Source organism: Pteropus alecto, unplaced genomic scaffold (genome assembly GCF_000325575.1).
Source record: "Pteropus alecto unplaced genomic scaffold, ASM32557v1 scaffold121, whole genome shotgun sequence".
NCBI lineage: Eukaryota > Metazoa > Chordata > Mammalia > Chiroptera > Pteropodidae > Pteropus > Pteropus alecto.
Window position 1 is genome coordinate 9,791,498 of NW_006434369.1, and position 20,460 is coordinate 9,811,957.

The 20,460-nt window shown below is 33.0% G+C and overlaps 1 protein-coding gene across 1 annotated transcript in view; it reads right to left on the minus strand.

Moving 5' to 3' along the window:
- Nucleotides 1-1,273: 1,273 nt before the first annotated feature.
- The window catches only part of TMEM170B (transmembrane protein 170B), a 32,125-nt gene continuing 12,938 nt past the window's right edge, over nt 1,274-20,460 (minus strand). The window contains exons 2-3 of the mRNA XM_006909263.3: nt 15,778-15,948; nt 1,274-9,281 (exon numbers count right to left, since the gene is read on the minus strand). Of these exons, the coding sequence (XP_006909325.1) occupies nt 9,151-9,281; nt 15,778-15,948 (302 nt within the window). The 3' untranslated portion in view covers nt 1,274-9,150. The remainder of the gene's footprint in view (nt 9,282-15,777; nt 15,949-20,460) is intronic.

The window sequence follows — 20,460 nt, forward strand, 5'->3', positions numbered from 1 at the left end:
TTGAAGAGCCAAAGATAATAGAATCAAAATAGAACATTTCTTTTTAATCTCAAGATTTACATTTTGTTCAAGAACTTTTTCAGAATCATGGTCAGGAAGGGAACATATTTAAAAATTTTATAATTCTATGGTTGAAACACCCACCTAAAAAGAAATACATTTCAACTTAGTAATTACATAAAATATGTCAGTGTATGTGAAAAAAAAATGTTTACTTCCATTTTGCTTGCACAATTTTTAAGGTGAGGCTAGTTTTTATTCCGGCAGGGTTGTAATACATTGATTGGTTCTGTCAGTTCCAATCTTTTTTCAGGCAGGAGAATAGTTAAGCTTAGTTGTACCATTCCTTAGAAATCCCTAACAAAAATTCAAAATATGATAAATATGACAATACAAATCCTGAGTTGATAATTCTTTAAATCTCCCTAATGCCAACCTATCTTCAATAATAAGATCTCATCTCATTACAGGTTAAGAGCTCCCAGAATATGCTGTAGAAACCAACATTGCACAGTAAGAAAAAAACACAGTAAGAGAGTAAGAAAATCCCAGCTCAGGTCAGCACTATTGGCTATGTGACCTTAATAAGTTTCTCATCTTCTCTGAACCTCAAATTCTTCATCTCTAAAGTGAGGATAAAACACTTAACTTTAAGGATTACCATAAGTACTAAAGAATACATATGAAGTGTAATGAACACTCAATAAGTGGTAGTCATTTTTTATTAAAAGAGACAGTATACATTTTAAAACAGTAACTCTTAGAAGTGGATGATTATGTGGCCTAGGACTGGTCCAAGGTAAAACTATAAACCAAGCCAAGTTTACCTTTTCAGCACTACCTCCAAAATTGATATGCAAAACTGGTCCAGAAGAACTGATGAAAGGGTCAGAAAATATTTGAGTCTACAGTGAATGAGCTGAAAAGACACGTCATCAAGAATCAAACACCCCATAAAGCTTTTAAAGACAGGTTTATTTATATATAAGTGCATGAAATTGAATACAGAAACTTTATTAAAATACTGTATATTACAAATTTTTAATCCAATAAATTCTGTGTAATGACATTTAAGTGCTGGATTCACTTTTAACAGTTGTTTATGTATCAGTAAAGAGTTCACCCTGTATGTTACAAAGAGGAGAGACACACATGGACCTCAGAAACGGTCCTGTGATTAGACAGAAGATGATGTGAGTTGTGTATCTTTTTTTGAAGCAATAAATGGGAACCTAGATCTTGTCTTTGCATACCAACTTTCCATAATCAAAAATAACTTGCATATGTTTATTGCTGCCCATTTAAACAAAATGAGTGGTAAAAATAATTTAAAACAAAGATCAACATCTCTAAGACTAACCTGATGCTTACTACAATTAAAGTAATTAAAATCCACTGCAAAATTTGTTCTCCAGGAAATTATGCTATATACACAATGAGATTTATACATGAATTGGGAAATTATAAAATTGCTTATATAAAATTAAAAATCAATAGTATACAATATTTACAGCTTGTTAGGTATTATACATAAACATAGTTTTTAAAAAATAATCCTTCAAAATTAAACTGTATTATGTAAACATGCAGTACACATACTCATACAGTGTAGTTTATAATCTTAACAGAAGGGGGAAATTGTGTTCACATAACGCAGGGTACTTCATCGGATATACCTTTGTTTTTGTGCGTTATCCCTCCAACGTTTATTCTTCCTGTCTTTTAAGCTTCACAGTACGTTAAATATTTCAATAGTAAAAATAAATCCCTGATGGTAAACATATTTCTAAAGGTTACATCGTGTGTCTGCCCTTGTACTACAATATAAAACTAACATTGTTCACACTAGAATCTCTACAACAAAAGTAAATTTTAAAATCCCACATTTGTCTTGACTACATTTTTCCATTTCTAACTTACTTGAAAAAAAAAAAGACAAATACATCATGAAAATGTAATGAAATTGTCATCTGTCATTGTCAATGGCAACATATCTGATTTTTATTAAATCATGAGGAGCTAATTCAATTACACCATTCCTAAACTCTGAATCCTAAATAACAGATGTACCAATCCTGAATCACACTAAATTCACTTTGCAAAAGTATCTTAACTTCCAAGGCATCAAGACATTACTTAGCTTTTAAAAACTGTACTGTGGGTAACTAAATGATTCATCAGTGGTCTGAGAGTTAACATAATTTGAAAGTGAGTCCTTTAATACCTATCTGGTAAACTATGTTTTTGATGTTTAAATAAATACATTTTAGTAGATTAATTTTGGGATAAAGTTGATCCCCTAATCCCAGGATGACTAGATTTAGGGGTTAATACTTTATGGTAGAATGATATACATTTTACCAAGTTATATGACTGAAATGAAAAATACTGTGGCATCTGATATTGTTCATCTAAATGTGTAGAGCTCGTGTGTGTGTGTGTGTGTGTGTGTGCGCACGCGCGCACGTGTGTGTGTAGAGGGCAAAAATTTAAAATTCCTCCATAGTAAATGCATCCAATATCACAAAGTACTAAGAAAGTGTCAACAGTTAGACTATCAACTCATCCAGTATTGAAAGTCAATTACTTTTATTATTATTCAAACACATGCCTCTATTTTCCTTTCTTTAAAAATTTTAAAATGTTCTTTCTCACAGATACTTAGTGATGATGTGCAAATACTTTAAAAACAAAGGAAACTTTTCATCATCAGTAGTACTATAAAGTTAACATTCATTTATACAAGGCGCTAAAAAAAAGTGATGCTTTTTAGAAATAACCAATATATAACATATTTTGGAGAAAAGGTGTTACTGTTACAGTAATTATGCATTAGAGTTCTTCCTATATATTTATATTATACTGCTTTCCAGTTTCAGTTCCATATCTAAATGCATTCCCAAAAAGGGGGCAGTCATGTTGTCACTGAGGGGAAGATTCATGTGGGTACAGTATAGAATCTAAAAAAACATGTAAGAGGTTCATGCTCTCTTGACTTGCCTATAGTATTTATTTTTCAGTAAGATTATAGTTGCATAACCATAAGGTGTTAAGAACATTCTCTTCTAAACTAGGACTTCTGACTCTATCAACAAACTGTACATATGTTTAAACTATAACATATGACATTTGAATGGAAGGGGGAGAGAGATTTTTAAGAAAATGCTAAATTAGTTCTCAAAATCCAAAAAGGGCTATTATAAGTAACTTCAACATATGTGCAATAAATGTAAAGAATATGAAAATGAGTCCCCAAAACTCAAGGGAAAAGATGGTTACAGTTCATAGCTCAGTTCACTCAGAAATTTGGGTGTTTCCACTAATTTAAGAAAGTATTAACTGGTACATCTCCACATTTATTGAAAATAATTTATATATTAAGCACTACTTCCTCCAAACATTCACAGATACAGTTTTAGATAATTTACTCAGCAACCTCCTCAAAAACATTATATTGCCTATACTAAACAGAGATCCTTAAGTTAGAAAGGCAAACCTACCACCACACACACACACAAATGTAATACGATTTCGAAATGCTTTGTGGTAAGTTATGTCTCACATATAAAAAAAAACACAGCATTTTGTAAACATGCAGTACACATATTCATACAGTGTAGTTTATAGTCTTAATGGAAGGGGGGAAACTGTTCACATAATGTAGGGTCCTTCCATCAACTATGCCTGTATGTTTTTGTGATACCCCTCCAATGTTTCTTCCTGTCTTTAAACTTAAATCTACTACAAAATGCTACCACATGTTTAAAAATTTTTATCATTTTTAATCAAACAATGTCCTTTTTACCCTGGAGAGTCTCCTGCAAAACGTTATAAAAAGGACTGAAAACTGCCAGCACTTGTCTGGGAGAAAGCCACCCTTCCAGCCCTCGCCCTCAAGCCAGACAGTTTCATTCCTCCCCTTGTGTCCCTGGCACCTTTCAAGCTGCTGCCCCAGCACTGGAGCTCAGAGTGAGTGAGTCCGTTAGTGAGCACAAATGGCACCTCAAGAAAACTTAAGAAAAAAAAGAGAATAGTAATGCTTCAATAACAAGTCAAATGGAACTCAGAATTAAAGATCTGGAATCTGAACTTCCCAAAATAAAAACTCAGGAAGATTCTAATAAAATAGAATTAGGAAAATATAAGCAACTCTACCTAGAGGAATTAAAAGTTAAAACATCGCTGGAAATAAAACAAGAATAAAGGTAGGATAACAGAGATCAGTACCGATGTCTAGTGAAGAAACAGCAGAACAGATCTTTACTCAGCACTCATTAGGTGGTCTTATTATTGACCATTTCCTCTAGGATCTATTGAGGAGTCAAGTCGATATCAAGATCTAGTTTTGAAACCAGGACAAGTTTTTACTATTTTAGAAATAATAAAAATTTATATGCTGTACTCTTTACATAACATTTTAATTGTTTTTTATTAAACCTGACATGTAAAAATCATTATTAAAGGAAAATATTGTGTAAAACGAAGGAGAGGTAACGGAAATTATGAGACCGTTTAATTGCTAGTTTTAACTACTGAGATTCTCACTCCAATTATTAAAAGAAATAGCAATTATTAAAAGAAATAGCAATTTACCCAAGCGTTGCCAAACTTCTCTGCAATCGAGGTCTATTAGAATTTCTTCAGTAACTTGCCACATTCTTCACATTTTAAAAATGACTCTTCGAAGAGATTCTGAATAAGACGTTCTGAGAGAATTTGTAATAGCTAAGTGAAGTACTTTGAAAATATTTCAGAAAGTACTCTTAGCATCTTGTTATTTCTTGAATTGTAAAATGTACATAAATTTAAAATAACATTATTTCTTTTAAGTTAAAAAAAAAAAAAAAACACAACCAAACAAACAGCAACTAGAGCTTAAGCACCTTGGTCCATGGAAAGAAGGACCTGGTAGACACTGAAGCTCAGCTTTATTTCCCTAAAAATTTACACTACATTGTGAAACCAAAATCCAAGGTGTGGAAGAGAGGTGGACATATGGAGAAGACACTTCTCCAAACATTAAACAAGGATAATGAGCTGCATGTAGTAGAGATTCAATGAATGTTGGCTGAATGAATGTAAGAGAAGTAGCAGGATAAGGTAAAGGAGTAAATGCTGGCTACTTCTACCTTTTTCCTATTTTGACCAGTGGTAAGCACAAACTGTAATTTAATCCTGTTTGTTCTGGCCATTTCCACCACCACCAACTCCCAAAAGTGCTCTTAGATAAATATCTACTGATTAAAAAAAAAAAAGAGGTGGAGAAAAGTAAAGGAAACAAGATTATAAGAGAAATATTTTAGTTTTCTCCTCTTAAAATATATGGAGAGAAACGTGGAAATGGAAGAAAATAGATGAATTTTATAAAACAACTTATCAATATAATGATTGGTATTGTAAAATATAATTTTAAAAAATTCTAATGACTATTGATCATTTACTGTCAAACATATACTGCTTTGCCATTCATAAACAAAAAGGTCAACAAGTGACGGTGCCCGGATTCAAATTTATGCGTCTGGCTTAGATTCTAGTATTCTCGTTACTATGTCACAGCAATGCTATCTCAGTTACTGAAACTCCATTTGGTGAATAAACTGGGAAAATCAGAACTTGGTGGGAAAAAAACAGGACTTGAACTCTCAACTAGAATCAGAAAGCAAAATGTTGTCCCAATCTTTTTAGGATTTAAAATCATCTTGCTAGCTCTTGGTGGACTCAAGGGCAGGAATCCTATCTTAGTCATTCTTGTACTTCCTACAGGAAATACTTGGTACAACGCTTTGTACACAGTAGATCCATCAAAAATGTTTAAAAAATTGAATTAGTTGGTTTGTTGATTATCATTGTGGGCATGGTAACATGTCAGCTCCACTCTCATCTAAATTAAAGCTCTCTGAAGACCTTTTCCAACAATGTTCTTTGATTTCAAATTATCCCTGTTCTTTATATCATACATACAGGGCAGCTCATTTCTTTCTCATTTACAGTATAAACAAAACCCTTTTATAGAGTAGTGGAAATATATGCTACAAATACTAAGACAGTACATTGGGTAACAAACTATATATTTTTGGTAAACATTAAGATCTAAAGGAAGAATAAATAAGCTGCACGCATTGAACACAGTTGCCATTTAGGACTTTCCGTGCTCTAGGCAACCAATGGAATCATTCCGTGGGACAAATTACTTCACCTCCTCCATTTAAAGGTTCTAAGCATTATTTGTAGCTTAAATGAGGCCCCCTGACTAAACTCTGATCTATGGACTTCTAACCAGTATGTTAAATAATAATTAGTTTGGGGAATCTTTTCTTTGGAGAACTGATTTCACTGTCAGCAATATCTAACTAAACATTTTTTTAAAGTGAAGAAGTGTTAACTGCAGAGGATTCCCCCTGTCTTTTCTGCATTTATCACAAAAAAAAAAAAATTACTGCTACATCACATACACATTTTAAGAAGGTGTAACACAAATATATCAATAAGGGCTTTTGTCATAGCACAAACAAGGGTTTCCAGCACTATTAAACCAAGAAAAATCTCTCCAAATTAAAAAAAAATCTCAAACATCCTCAAAACTATTTAAAAGATTCTTCAAATAAACAAATTCTCCACTAGAACAAAAGCTTTCCAATTAGACTGCATTCATATATAGCAGCTTTATATATCTGTATATAATGATATATATGTGTGTAGATATATATCATTAAACGTTTCTTGTCTCTATAGGAAAACCATCAACTTTTAAAAACATCTCAGCATAGAAATAGCTATTCAGATAATTTCATCAATTCACACTATTTAACTGTATTTCAAAACATCGAATGAGTGACAGTTGTACAAAATCTCAATGGAAATAACTTCGCTGAAAACAGTGAAGAAACCAAAAAATTCCCCCAAAAGTTAAAAGTACACACACACACACACACACACACACACACACACATTCACAATTCATAACAGAAAGCAACTTGATAATGAGATTAGGACATTCTACAAACTAATTATACTTCCATTCTAGAGTAAAAACAGAAATTTAAATCTCTTTGGTCCATGCATTCATACACTTAATGCATCCATGCTATTTTCTGGTTAATTCTGGATTCTGAATCATGTATTCCATATTACCTTATCATGATAATTTCCTTAAATCATGACATAACCATATGTTAAAATAAATATTCATTTTGTAGATCTTCAACATATTATTCTTAATAATATCTTGAACACTGTTATTAACAGAATAGCCAAAAAGAAGAACACAATTCAAGTCTAACAAAAAAGGAGAAATCAAACTGATTTAGAAAATTAATGCCTAAATTTAATTTGGGAAAACATCAAGCATATAAAAACACACAAAAATAATTTCAGGGTTATATATAATAAAAAAAAAATCAATTTTAAGGTTTAATTCAAAGATCTCTAAGAATGCATAGCTGCTAATTGTTTTTCCTTAAAACAAATTTCCAAGCCACAGCATTAGAATACCCTACACACACCAAATTGGCTTTTCCTCACTCTTCACTGTTGAGTTGATATAATCTGCTTTTTAGTGAAGGAAAAGCGGTGCGGGTAACAGAGGTCTTAAATTTGAATGAGACTGAACAGAAACCTACTTTTTTTTTTAATTTTTTTACCAAATCAGGTTATAAAACAGTGTGCTAGAGTGTACAGATTATTTTTCTGGATTGTCCTTAACTTTATATTCTCTGTGGTGGCTCTTCTAGTTATAATTGTACCTGGTCCTAAAAAGATCTCGGTAAGAGATAAGTTCAACCAGGTTCTATTTCCCTTACGTCCTGTACTCCTAAAAACAAGTATATATTGCCAAAACCTCTTAAAATATTTTATACTAAGGACTTTTTCATTTCTAATAAATGTTGTCACACATTCTAAAAAACTTAAATAACAGCATAAATCAAGAACTGAACAACTAAAATGAATCACTCAAATATATATTCAGTATTGTTTTGATACACTGAGCTGTGTTGTCAAATTTTAAAATTATTTACTAAATTCCCCAATTTTTACTTAGTGAAATTATGTTACTGCATGCCCAATGTAAGATAGTTTATTACTCTTCCTATATGACTTACTTATCTACAAACGAGGCTTTTTGTTTTCACAGCCTAATTTAGGCCACTCTTTAAATATAGTTAAAACTCCAGAATGAAAGATTGTTTACATTTTGTCAAAAGTCAAGAAATATTCAACAGGTAATATAATCCCACTGAGATACTAGTTATAAAGATGTTTTCTTCATGAGATACATGACAAAAACTTTCTTTAGAAGGGTCAAAGAATGCAACATGCATTTTAGACTTCTTTTCTAACAAAATTTATCAGAAAATTTTCAAATTACATTTTTATGACTCACAAACTATCATCAATGTGTGTGACCCATAAAGTTTTTGAATTCATACCAATAGAACATTTATGTATGAGGGAAATTATTAAAAGAGTGTTATTGAAGTGAAAAGGATGCACCCTATAGATCTACTTTGAGTCCTTAAGAGTTTAGCTAGTTTTCCATTAAGTATTATTTTCCACATCAATTAAATAACAATAATGCCTAAACGTATTAAAGCCCTAATCCCAAAAACATTCAACATCAAAAATCAAATAATTTATCTCATATTAAATGATTCGGTATTCAGCACTCATACAGGATTTAGCGTTACCAAACAAAAATCTCACTATATTACCTGAATTCATGTCAAACATGTTCACAGCACTCATCTAAATCTACACTTGCAAATATTCACATGATCAATTTATAAAAAAAGAAGAGAGTTTGGCACAAATTATCAATTCCTCAAAACATCCCTGTAACTTAACACAATACTGTTAAAAACAATGATTCAACACCAATGTTAACCTGATTTGGCAGCTAAACAAGGTGCTTTTTCTTGTAGCTTTTCATAGTGTAATTCGCCTTGCCTGGGACAGAGGCACATAAGGTGCAGTGCGGTAGTGCAATCACTTGAACACCAGAGGGCAATCTTTCCACACAGCTCAAGGCCTTATGTTCTGACCTGCTCCTTCCAAATTCTTGGACAATTTCATGCCTGCTTGTTAACAATGCCATTTTCAGAGAATCTGTACATCTGTTTCCTTATGTGAAGTTAAGACATTCCCACAGAAACCTCAAAGTGTGGCGAGTATCCTTGAAAAGGAGATGATTAATGTCAGTACAGTCTGTCCAACACCCCATACCAGCGCTTCCAGAGGCGCCATGTTCTTCCCTGCTACTCTGTAAATGCCCGCTACTGCTGCACCTGGATGAGAAACGAGGGAGAGAAACAATAACATGTTCATTCATTTTATAATACACTGCATAGTCGTAACTTAAGAAAACAGATTTCATTTTATAAATTTTCTAAGCAGTTTCTATATGATTGGTAAAAGTTATACTTTACCATACATTTACCCACTAAATTGAAAAACAGCATTTTCCATTCAACCACAATATACATAGTATATGTTGCTTGCTTGATATCAAATATGTTCATTAAAAAATGAGTAATTCATTATTTTATGTAATCTCGCCTGGGCATTAAACTGACCTGAATTCAACAGCATTTTTATAAATATTCGATACACTGATAATTATAAATAATAATACAGAAATTACATTTAATGTAATTTCTAAATGATTCTTCCAGTAAATTCTTAAATGTCATATAAACTATCAGAATACTGGATAAGTTCATTTCATAATGTAGCATGTAAAATAGTTTATTAAGCTTTTTAAAAACATTTTTATTAAAATACAACTAACATACAATACTATATTCATTTCAGGTATACGGCAGAGTTATTCAACATCTATATACCTAAAGAAGTGATCACCATGGTAAGTCCAGCAACCATCTGACATCGTATAATGCTATCACAATATTATTGACTATATTCCCTATGCTGTACATTGTACCTCCATTACTTATTTGTTTTACACCTGGAAATTTGAATCTCTTACTCCCTTTCACTTTTTACTCCCTTTAAAAGTTTTTTTCAATTACAATTGACATTCAATATTATTTTATATTAGTTTCAGGTGTACCACAGAGTGGTTAGACATTTTATTAAGCTTTTTAATAAAGCATAAACTGTAAGGTTATTTGGAGACTACTATTATGGCATCTAATAAAAATGGAAGATGAACTTGACCTCTTTTTTTAGGAAAAACATTTTAGATAATGTGCACTTTTGAGAGTGAGAAGCTCTCAGAGCTACAAGAAGCCTCAGAGCCCATCTGATTCAAGTCTTCTTATTAATACAGCATACACAGTGGTGTGGTATTCAGGTGGCTGATTTTAAAAGTATATTCAGAAATCATAAAGGAAGAAACATTTAAATTATAGTATTCCACCTCACAGCCTGAGATGGCCTTAAAACTTTTTCTAGGAAAAAAATGTCTACATATCCTAGAATGGTCAAACATATAGAATTAAGAACAGAAATGAATTATTCAAAGGCACTGTATTGACAATTATTTAAGGAATCTATTCATAAAAATTATCTAAGGATTCTATAATTCGCTTAAAATCTCCTAAGTAAAAATTATTATGTTCCTCTATAATAGCTATAAATGAAAAAACTAAATTATTAACTAAGCCAAGGGCCTTCATATGTGTATTTTAAGAAAATTAAAAATGAATAGTGTATTTACTGTACACTATGTGTCTTAATAGGAACTTTAATATTATCCTATTGAAATATCATACCACCCCTGAGTATTATTACCTAATTTAAAGATGAAAAAAGGAAGTTTGGAGAGGTTCAAATACTAGCCTAAGGAAATATAGTAAGTACAAGAGCTTGAATTTCAATCCAAGTTAGTCTGTACATAAATCCCCCATTCCACCATTTCATATTTATACCAAGTAAAAAAGAGCACAAGGAATTCAGATAATAATAAAGTAACTGATAATCATCTCAACATTAAATAAAACTTCTACTGGCACCAATAAGCTTCACTTATATAACTGCTCATACCCTCAAATTTTAGAATTGGATGACACTCTTCAAAAAATTTGAAGATCTCATGCTTTCTTTTTTATCAGATATTATGCTAAAATAAACCTGAGAAAATACTGTTTTTATTCAGATTTACCCTACATTTCCCTGACTACCTTCAATTTTAAAAATCACAATTTGTTCTCCATCTCTCCAGCTCTAAGTTTTAAAAGATGATCCAAGAAGTAGAAAATCTAAGCGATTACTAGCTCAGGCTGCCTGAGAAATGACAAATTTGTCAGTTCAAACATCTCATGCTTATACAAGGTTAAAAGCATGGGTTCTGGATTAAAACCCAAGCTCCACTACTCAGCTGTTATATTAGGCAATCACTTAACCAACTGTGAAATGGGTGCTTCACTTCATCAACTGTGAAATTGGTGGGTGTGAAAATTAAGAGATAATACTTGGAAAGTACTTAGAATAATGTCTAGTCCTACTATGTACTCCAAATTTTGGTTAGTAGTCGTCATAGTAGAAAATGATATAGGTTTTTCCAATCAATGATTCACCATTCAATAAATGGGGTTAGAACAACTGGTAGTCATTTGGAAGAAGTAAATTTAGGTCCTTCATACCATTACTCAAAATAAATTTCAGAGGAATTAAAGAACTAAATGTTAAAAATAAAACTACAATTTTAAACTTTAAAATATAATGTTTACAATCTAGGAAAGGAGGTCAGCTTAAGGCCACCAAAAAAAAAAAAAAAAAAGAGCAAAGCCATAATGGTTTGAATACAAGAGATAGGCTAGAAAAATACTTGCTACATGTATAACAAACTGATGATTAGTACCAAGAATATAAACACACATATACATGGACAGACATATATATAATAATGCAGCATTATTTGTAATAGCTAGAGAAATAAAAACACAAAAACCCCAATGTCCATTAGTCAGTAATGGCCAAACTATACTGAAATCCATACCATGGAACCTGTACAATTTCGAAAGAAAAGCACAGATCTATATGAACAAAGAAAAAACTTAAAACATATCATTTAGGCATAAAAGAAAAATAAAACTATATTCTCTACTAGCACGTAATACATATGTATGTGTGTGTACATATGTAATCACGTATATATGTATGTATGACTAATGTACTGCAGAAACAAAAATCTGGGGGATGCACAACCAAAATGAAAATAGGATTACATTTGAGAAGAACACTAGTTTGGGAGCACTAATCAAAAGGAACTCTTGCCTTATCCATAATGTTTTAAGTTTTACATGAAGAACACAGTTCCATATAGTAGTTCCCCTTATCTGCAGTTTAACTTTCTGTGGTTTTAGTTATGCTTGGTCAACTGTGCTTCTAAAAATATTAAATGGAAAATTCCAGGTATAAACAATTCATAAGTTTTAAACTGCACGCCCTTCTGAGCAGCATGATGAAATCTTGTGCCATCCTGCCTGGGACGTGAATCCCTTTATCCGGCATCTCTACACTGCAGATGCTCCCCAACCATTAGTCATTTTGAAGCCTGCTCGGTTATCAGACCCACTGACACAGTATCATGATGCTTGTGTTCAAGGAATCCTTATTTTACTTAACAATGGTCTCAAAGCACAAGAGTAGTGATGCTGGCAATTCAGATATGCCAAAGAGTAGCTGTAAAGTGCCTCCTTTAGGTGAAAGGTATGTATATATAGGAAAAAACATAATATGTATAGGGTTGGGTACTACCCTTAGTTTCTGGCGTCCATTGGAAATCTGATAGATAAGGGGAGAACTACTGTGTTGATTATGTAATTAAAATTAATTTTAATAATCTTACTTAATTTCTACATCAACTTGCGTAAACTTCCCTACAATTCCAAGAAACTGTCATTTTAAAGGCCAGAATTACTTTTCAATACTATTTTTCAAACAACAATACTTGTATACAATGACAATGTTCACTACACTCTTAATTTAAAATAGCAGAGAATAAGTGCAACTTAATCCAGGTAGCAAGTGCTTGTGGAAAAGGAAAAACTATACATACTAAATGTCAAATGTTTTCTATGTGACTAAAAGACATATATTTATATTTATTATTTTTGTTTCTGTGAAGTTTCAGAGTTAGGGCTTAAATATTTTTGGCTCACTTAAATATTTGAGGACCCAAGAAATCAGTTTAGGGACATCTCCTATACAGGTTTAGAATTTTACTGGAAGTCAGAAGCCATGGAAAGCACAGGAAAAAAAAAACGAAACAAGAGATGTGACAAGGAAATAACAAGAGTTTCAAGGAACAGACGAGTGAGTACTGAAAACCTTTCTACTTCACTGCCATCTCCTTTTCCAAATAAGCTGACTCCTTTATTTAGTATATAGGTGTTCTGGCAGGGATAAAGTGGATTTTACTTTGGATGGGCCCTACTGTTGAGGAAAAAGACCAAAAAAAAAAAAAAAAAACCTACTGAATAATCCACTTTTCTTTATAATCTTTCAAGGAACAGAAGACAAGACCTTCGAATGTAGCCTATAATGATGAGGGGAGAAAAAGAAATTTAAAAGAAGAAACACCACTATGAACTCCAGAGTTTCCACAATCAAGGGAGACATTTAAAACCAATTGCCATTTTCTTTCCAGGGGATAATCAGTTAGGAACCAATTTGTTAGTCACAACTTCCCTCCAAAAAAAGTAGATCTATAAAAGTTCCCACTGCATTGTATCATCTCCCAACCCAGAGGCAGCAATCAGAAAACACTCTCCCAGTGGAACTCTTAAAGATCTGAAAGAAAATAATTGTGTGTGCCTATTAAATGATTTTTAAAACACTCATATTAGTGAGCAGATATGAAAGAGTATTTATGAAAATATACATGTATTATGAAATAACAAATTCCCAAGTGGTACTCATCATCCAGAGGAAGAACAGAACATTACTATTTCCTTTGAAGTTCCCACAGGCCTTCCTCAATTGCATCCCATTCCCTCCCTGAATTCTGTTTTTATCATTCTTTTGCTTTTCTTCAGCTGCTGATATTAGTAAGAATATGTATTATTTGACTTTTTAAATAAATGAATTTTATATATATCGATACTGTAAATATTCTATAATTTTGTGCTCAATATTTATGTCTGAAATTATCCATATTGTTGTATATATCTACAATTCAAATTCAATTTAGTTAATACTTCTTAATTCCTCTTCCTTTCCTTTTTTCTCCTTTCTTCCTTACCCTTTCTTCCTTCCTATCCTCCACTGTTCCTCCCTTACTACATCCATCCATCGACCAACATTTATTGAGTATCTATTATATTCTAGGCAGTGTTTTATTGTTGGGGATACAGCAATGATGAAGACAGACAAGGTCCCTGCTCTTTCAGAGTTTCCTCTTGGTTCTTCACATATATTCTATAATCAGCTATAAAATACATTTTCCAAGTGAATTGCTTTGCCCCTTGCCAACCCCATTCAAAAATATGTTTGTTTTCCACAGACTGCAGAATAAAAGTCCAAACTTTCCAGCTGGCCTTCCAAGATTCTCTATGATTTGGCTCCATTCTATCTTTCCAACAGAATATCCTACCACTTCACTATGCACATCCTATGCTTCAGCTAAACCTGAAACAAGTTTAAAACTTGTTTTAAACCTTATCCATGGCAAAATGGATGAGGTACCATATGATAAAGTTATAGGTTGAATGGAACAACAAAAGCCAACAACAAAAACCTAACATAACATGGAAAACCCAAACAGTAAATAAAGGGTGAGAAAACAGACTACTCACTACTTCCCACAGTTTTATGATTGTCTTATCAGTGCCACAAGACATAACCAGAGACATGGGAAGAGCTTTCCTCTCAAGGTAAGGTATGCCAATCACTCTGGGAAAAGATGATCGTGGGACACAAAAGGAGAGGCCTTAGAAGAAAAGGACTTCCTCTTACTTCGGGGCTAAGAACTAGAAAGGAAAAAGTCCTTCTTGGAGAGTTTCAAAACAGATCCAATGGTAGCAGTGAGCCACCCCAGACATTTGGAAGCAGGCTAGAAGCAAACAGTAATATAAGCCTGTTATTCAGTGGCAGTGACAGAATCAACAGCAGCATAAAGAAGCAGCCAGTTTCTGGCAGAACCACATTAAGGAAGCAGCTGTGGCCACCTCCAGTCTAAACAAGATGCATCTAAATTCTGGCTCAACTGGCAAAGCAGAAACCAGAACTCTTTGAACTCAAGGCTGGAGTTGGGGCTTGTTGACAGTGTTAAGAGAAGGCCAGAAGGAATGAACCTGAGGACTTGTATGAAATGCACATGAGGCAACACAGCATAAAACCTGCAAATAGCTAGAGCATCCTCTAAATGGGCTAATTTCTAGTAAGCCAGGGGAGATTTATATCATAATTTGTATGTGTCTAAGAAGTGCAATTTTACCTCACAGTCACAGGCAGATGACATATTTTCACTTTTTTCATGACAATTATCACCACCATATTTGTGTGCCTTTCTCCCTTATGAGTTGGTGAGCTCCATTAAAGCAGAAACTACATCCACTATAAGATAAATTTTCCCATGAATTACTTTACCCTTTGCCAATTTTTGCGAGTTTTTGTATTCCCCACAAAACTTTTCATGGTGAGTCTTCATAGTAGAAGTACCAAAACTATTTCATAAATGGACTAATCGTTGCCTTCTAGGTAAAGTGCCATTGGTGCTAAAAATAATATTCTACATAAAAGATTACACTCGTTACATTTATAATAACCGTAATAGTATATAAAATTCTGTCCTTAAACAAAACAAAATCAACTTACTAGTAATCATTGCTCCAGTTACAGAAGCCAGAAATCCGATGCTGACTGCAATGACAGAGATTACTCTCCCCTGCCTATGCCTCTGTAGCATCACAAACATCAACACTCCTGCAGCACCATGGACAAATAGAGAGGAGAAGAGAGCCCAGAGAAAGATCCAGTACCACATCTCTGAAAGGAAAAGCAAAGTGTTAATAATCCTGTTGAAAAACATCTTAGAAAATTCAATTTAACAAATTGTGGGCACCCATGATTTGGGGAAGGTTAAATGAGGTAATAGATATAAAAATGCCTAGCACGCTTCCTGTCACATAGTAGTACTAAATAAATTTCAATGATTATCATCATCACTAATGCTTGATAGAAAAATAATTCCTTCCATGATGTCAGAAGGTTAAGGCTACACTCTAATCTCCTCTAAATGTCTCCATCATATAGCTACAATAAATCAATTTGTCTAAAATAACCTTAATATATTTTTACAACTCCTCTGAAATTACATAATTTATTGCTGTTTAATACACAATTTTCTATTTTCCACACAAATAGCAGTGTTAAGAAATTTAAAAATCTACCCCTTACTTCAAACCATTCCAGAAATTAGTCATTTTATCTTCCATGATTTTAAGAATTTCAGGCAGTTCCCCTCTTCTCAACTTTATATCCACTACTAAACCATCAGAAATATTTTTTATTTTATTAAGAATTCTTTGCCTCAGGTCATTTTAATAGTCTTTACTGGAAACTTTTCAAGCTCCATTATTCTTCAATACAGCCTCAATTACTACTAATTTATAGAGAGTTGATGAGTACACCTTTCATTCTGTCTCTCTAGTATTCATTCCCTTTCTTTCTGGCAAACTGTTGCCTCCCAGTCGATCCATATTGCCCCCAAGGAGAGCGTTAGGTCCTTGCATTAACTCTGTCTTCCTAATCATGCTTGCAGTTAGGTAGATGAGGGCAGGCAATTGATCCCAGACGCACCAGCCATTCCCTTCCCCTGGGAATTCTGGATTGGGACCAACTGAGTACCTCAGTCTTTGGGTGGCTGAAGCTGAAGGGTTCAGGATTTGTGAACAGTCATTTCATAATCACATGATGAAAGCCATGACAGACAATGAAAGAAAAACAGATCCATCAAAGAGACAACTAAGTCCCATTTCAATGATTTTTAAGGCCTGCCACATTACTATCTTTAGATTCAAACTCAATTTCCTTGTAATAAAATTATTCTCTTTATTTAAACTAGTTCAGGTAAGCTTTCTTTTATAACTAAAAGAGCTGACTCTAAAATGTTTAGATGTCATCTTGAGAAGCATCTTTGCTATGCAAACATTCTCTAATGCAAAATATCTCATCTGCTATTTGTGCTAGTAATCACTATTAGGTGTAAAAGAAAAGTCAACAATGGTCATAAAATAAGACAGATGAATTACAAGTGGATGAATTAAAACTTATTCAAATATCGTTAGTGTATAGTTATACACTATTGATGGTAATGTAAAATGGTATAGCTGTTATGGAAAACAGTGTGGAGTTTCTTCAAAAAATTAAAAATACAACTACCATATGATCCAGCAATTCTACTTCCAGGTATAGATCCAAAAGAACTGATAGCAGGATTATGAAGAGATATTTGCACATCCATGTTCACAGCAGTATCATTCACAATAGTCAAGAGGTGGAAGCAATTTAAGTGTCCATTGACAGATGAATGAATGAAAAAAAAATGCAGTATATACATAAAATGTAATATTACTGAGATTTAAAAAGGAAATTCTGTCACATGCTACATGAACCTTGATGACTTTATGCTAAGTGAGATGTCAGTCACTGCTTGATTTCACATATATGAAGTCCCTAAAGAAGTCAAATTCACAGAAACAGAAAACAGAATGGTGGCTGCCATCAGCCTGGGAAGGGGGAGATGGGGAGTTGTTGTTTGACCCATTTCCCTTTTACCCCGAGAATACTCGCCAAAGGCACTTGCGGCTGCAGCATTTACCCCAAAATAACTCATGGATTAAGGTCCTAACCTTATCCCCAAAGTCTACCAAGGAATATCTCACTTTTATTATTATTTTTTGTATCACTCTAGTATATCAATAGTCTTTGGAAACAAATGACATTCTATTTATAGCATTCTGTTTTTAGTAGTGGTATTTCCATTTACAAAATACAGTAATTCTCGATTGCTGAAAATGTCAAATCCTTGATGTTCCGATTTGTGTTGTTCCATGCTTTGAAATTTACATGAAAAAAAATTATTAAATACTGATCATCATATACATTTGTTATATTAGGATTAGAGACAAGTTCTACTTAGAAATAACTCCAAGAAGTTTTTATATTTTATTTTCACATTGAAAATCATTCAGATTTGCTTCATTCAGCCTCAAAGAGCGTATTTGTGTAAAATTAAATTAACGCTGGCAGCAAGCTGCACTTTTTTTTTCTAAACGGGAAATGAGTTAATGGTTAGAGTTTCAGTGTTGCAAGATGAAGAAGAAATCTGTTACACAACAATGTGAATGTATGGACAGAAATTTAAAAGATAATTGTTTTGAGATCATAAATGACGAGGCATTTAAAAACAAAACAAATAAAAATTCTCTTGAGAAAGGAAGGAAGGTGTGGTTATAAAAGGGTAACACTGGGGATCTTTGCAGCAATGAAACTGTTCTTTGACTGTGGTGGTGGACACATATACAAGTGATAAAACTGTAAAGAACTAAATTCACACACACAAATTAGTACAAGCATACAAGCAGTATTGCTAAAATCTGAATCAGGTTGGTGGATTGTATCAATGTCAATATCCTAGTTTTGATATACTGTGTTTTTTTCCAAAGTGTTCTCACTAGGTAAAGTGGATAGAGAGTCCATGGGCTATGTCTGTATTATTTCTTACAACCGCATGTGAATCTACAGTCATCTCAAATTAAAAAGTTAAATTAAAAGAAAAAGGAAAGGGGATACCACATTCTTGAGAATTGACCCTTAGGATGAACTCAGATCATTCAAATTCATTTCATTTCATATCTCGCATATTTTCCAATGTATGTTAAAAGTACCATGCATGCTTCCCAACGACCTAAGAGACAGATGTTGCCTTTTAAAGTTTGCCTTTTAAAACATTTTTCTCTTTCAGTTTTCTGCGAAATAGTTTTCATGCTATGGCTCCCAAACAAATGGCTTCTACTTATAATACATACATTAAAGACAAAAAGGCTTAACTTGCTCAGTAAATATTTGTATTATAAAAGATGTAATTTTCCAAATGAACCTAATTAAGGGTATCAGGGAGTAATAATGTGGGGGAGAGCATTTTCATCAAGGGAGCTCTAACACAAGGAAAGGCTCTGCAACACCTAATCCTAACAAGAGAAATTTGCCTTGTGTCCTAAGACCACTTCTGATAGCTTATCAGATCTACCTCCCAAAAACATTTTTTTTTTTTTTTTTTGCTGTCCTGGTTATACAAGTAGAATGAAAAATTTCTTTACTATATTTAACACTATGAATAAGGGATTATTTGAAATTATAAGTAATGTTCATTGCCAACTACATAGCTATGGACCTCAACAATAAATTTACCTAAGAATTAAGAAAAGTAAATTTTAAGTTTAATGTTTTATAAAACCCCAACGTATCAAAGAATTATACAACTAAAATGGAATTTTAAATGGTCCTTTAATGACCAGTCCAGAATTATCCCTTAAGCAGACTGAGCACACACTACCTAAACTCAAATTTACTTTTCTTTAAAAAAACAAACAAACAAACAAAAAAAACACATACTATTTATCATGGAAAAGTTTAAATTCCACTGAAAATATCTACAACTAATTTAGGTTTCATGTTATTACTATTATTTTGAATTACCTGATTAACACAACCCTGTCAATGAACGGGGCCTCTAAAGACCTTGATCTACTCCAGATAAATGTCTAAGGTTCTACTCACTATTGGAAAACATAGGAAATCTACTGGGTAAGTTCAGGTGAAGAGAATTGCAGGATCCTAGGAGTAGAGCAAAAACAAACACCCAAGAGCCCTAGAGGAAGAACAAGTATTAAGAGAACAGGATTGGAACATCACCATCTTTTCTTAAACTGTCTAGGTCCTACAGCTAACATGAACACCCAGAGGCCCAGTTTTTACTTTTCGTCCCCACTCCACCCAATCCAAGCTCATAGCAACTAAACAACAATGAAAGGAAGAACCCAGAGGGAGACCACACTAATGCTAAACCAAATACAAATTTTAAAAATACAATGTACAAAACAGAAACTGAAGCATTTCATCCATACAATCACTTTAATTCAATGGAAGAAATATCCCTTCTTCCTGGGCATGTCTTTGGTTATTTTTCCCTATTAAAAGTTGTCCATAATCTTCATCTTAATCTAGTTTCACCTGGATTTTTGCATTGTTTACTTTTTAGGGGGATAAGTGTCAGGAGAGTTGTTATTTGTTCCAGTCTACAAACAACACTAGATATAGATCTGCTCTGAATCTGTATCTCTCATTACCCCTGGTTGCCAAGTCACTCAAAAATTATATTCTGTGCTTTTGTTTTTAATCCTTGGGAAAATTATTTATGAGAAATGAATTGCTCTAAATGTCTAGAATGTATTAACTGAGTAAAAGCAAGTCAAAGAATGGTGCATACTGTCTGAT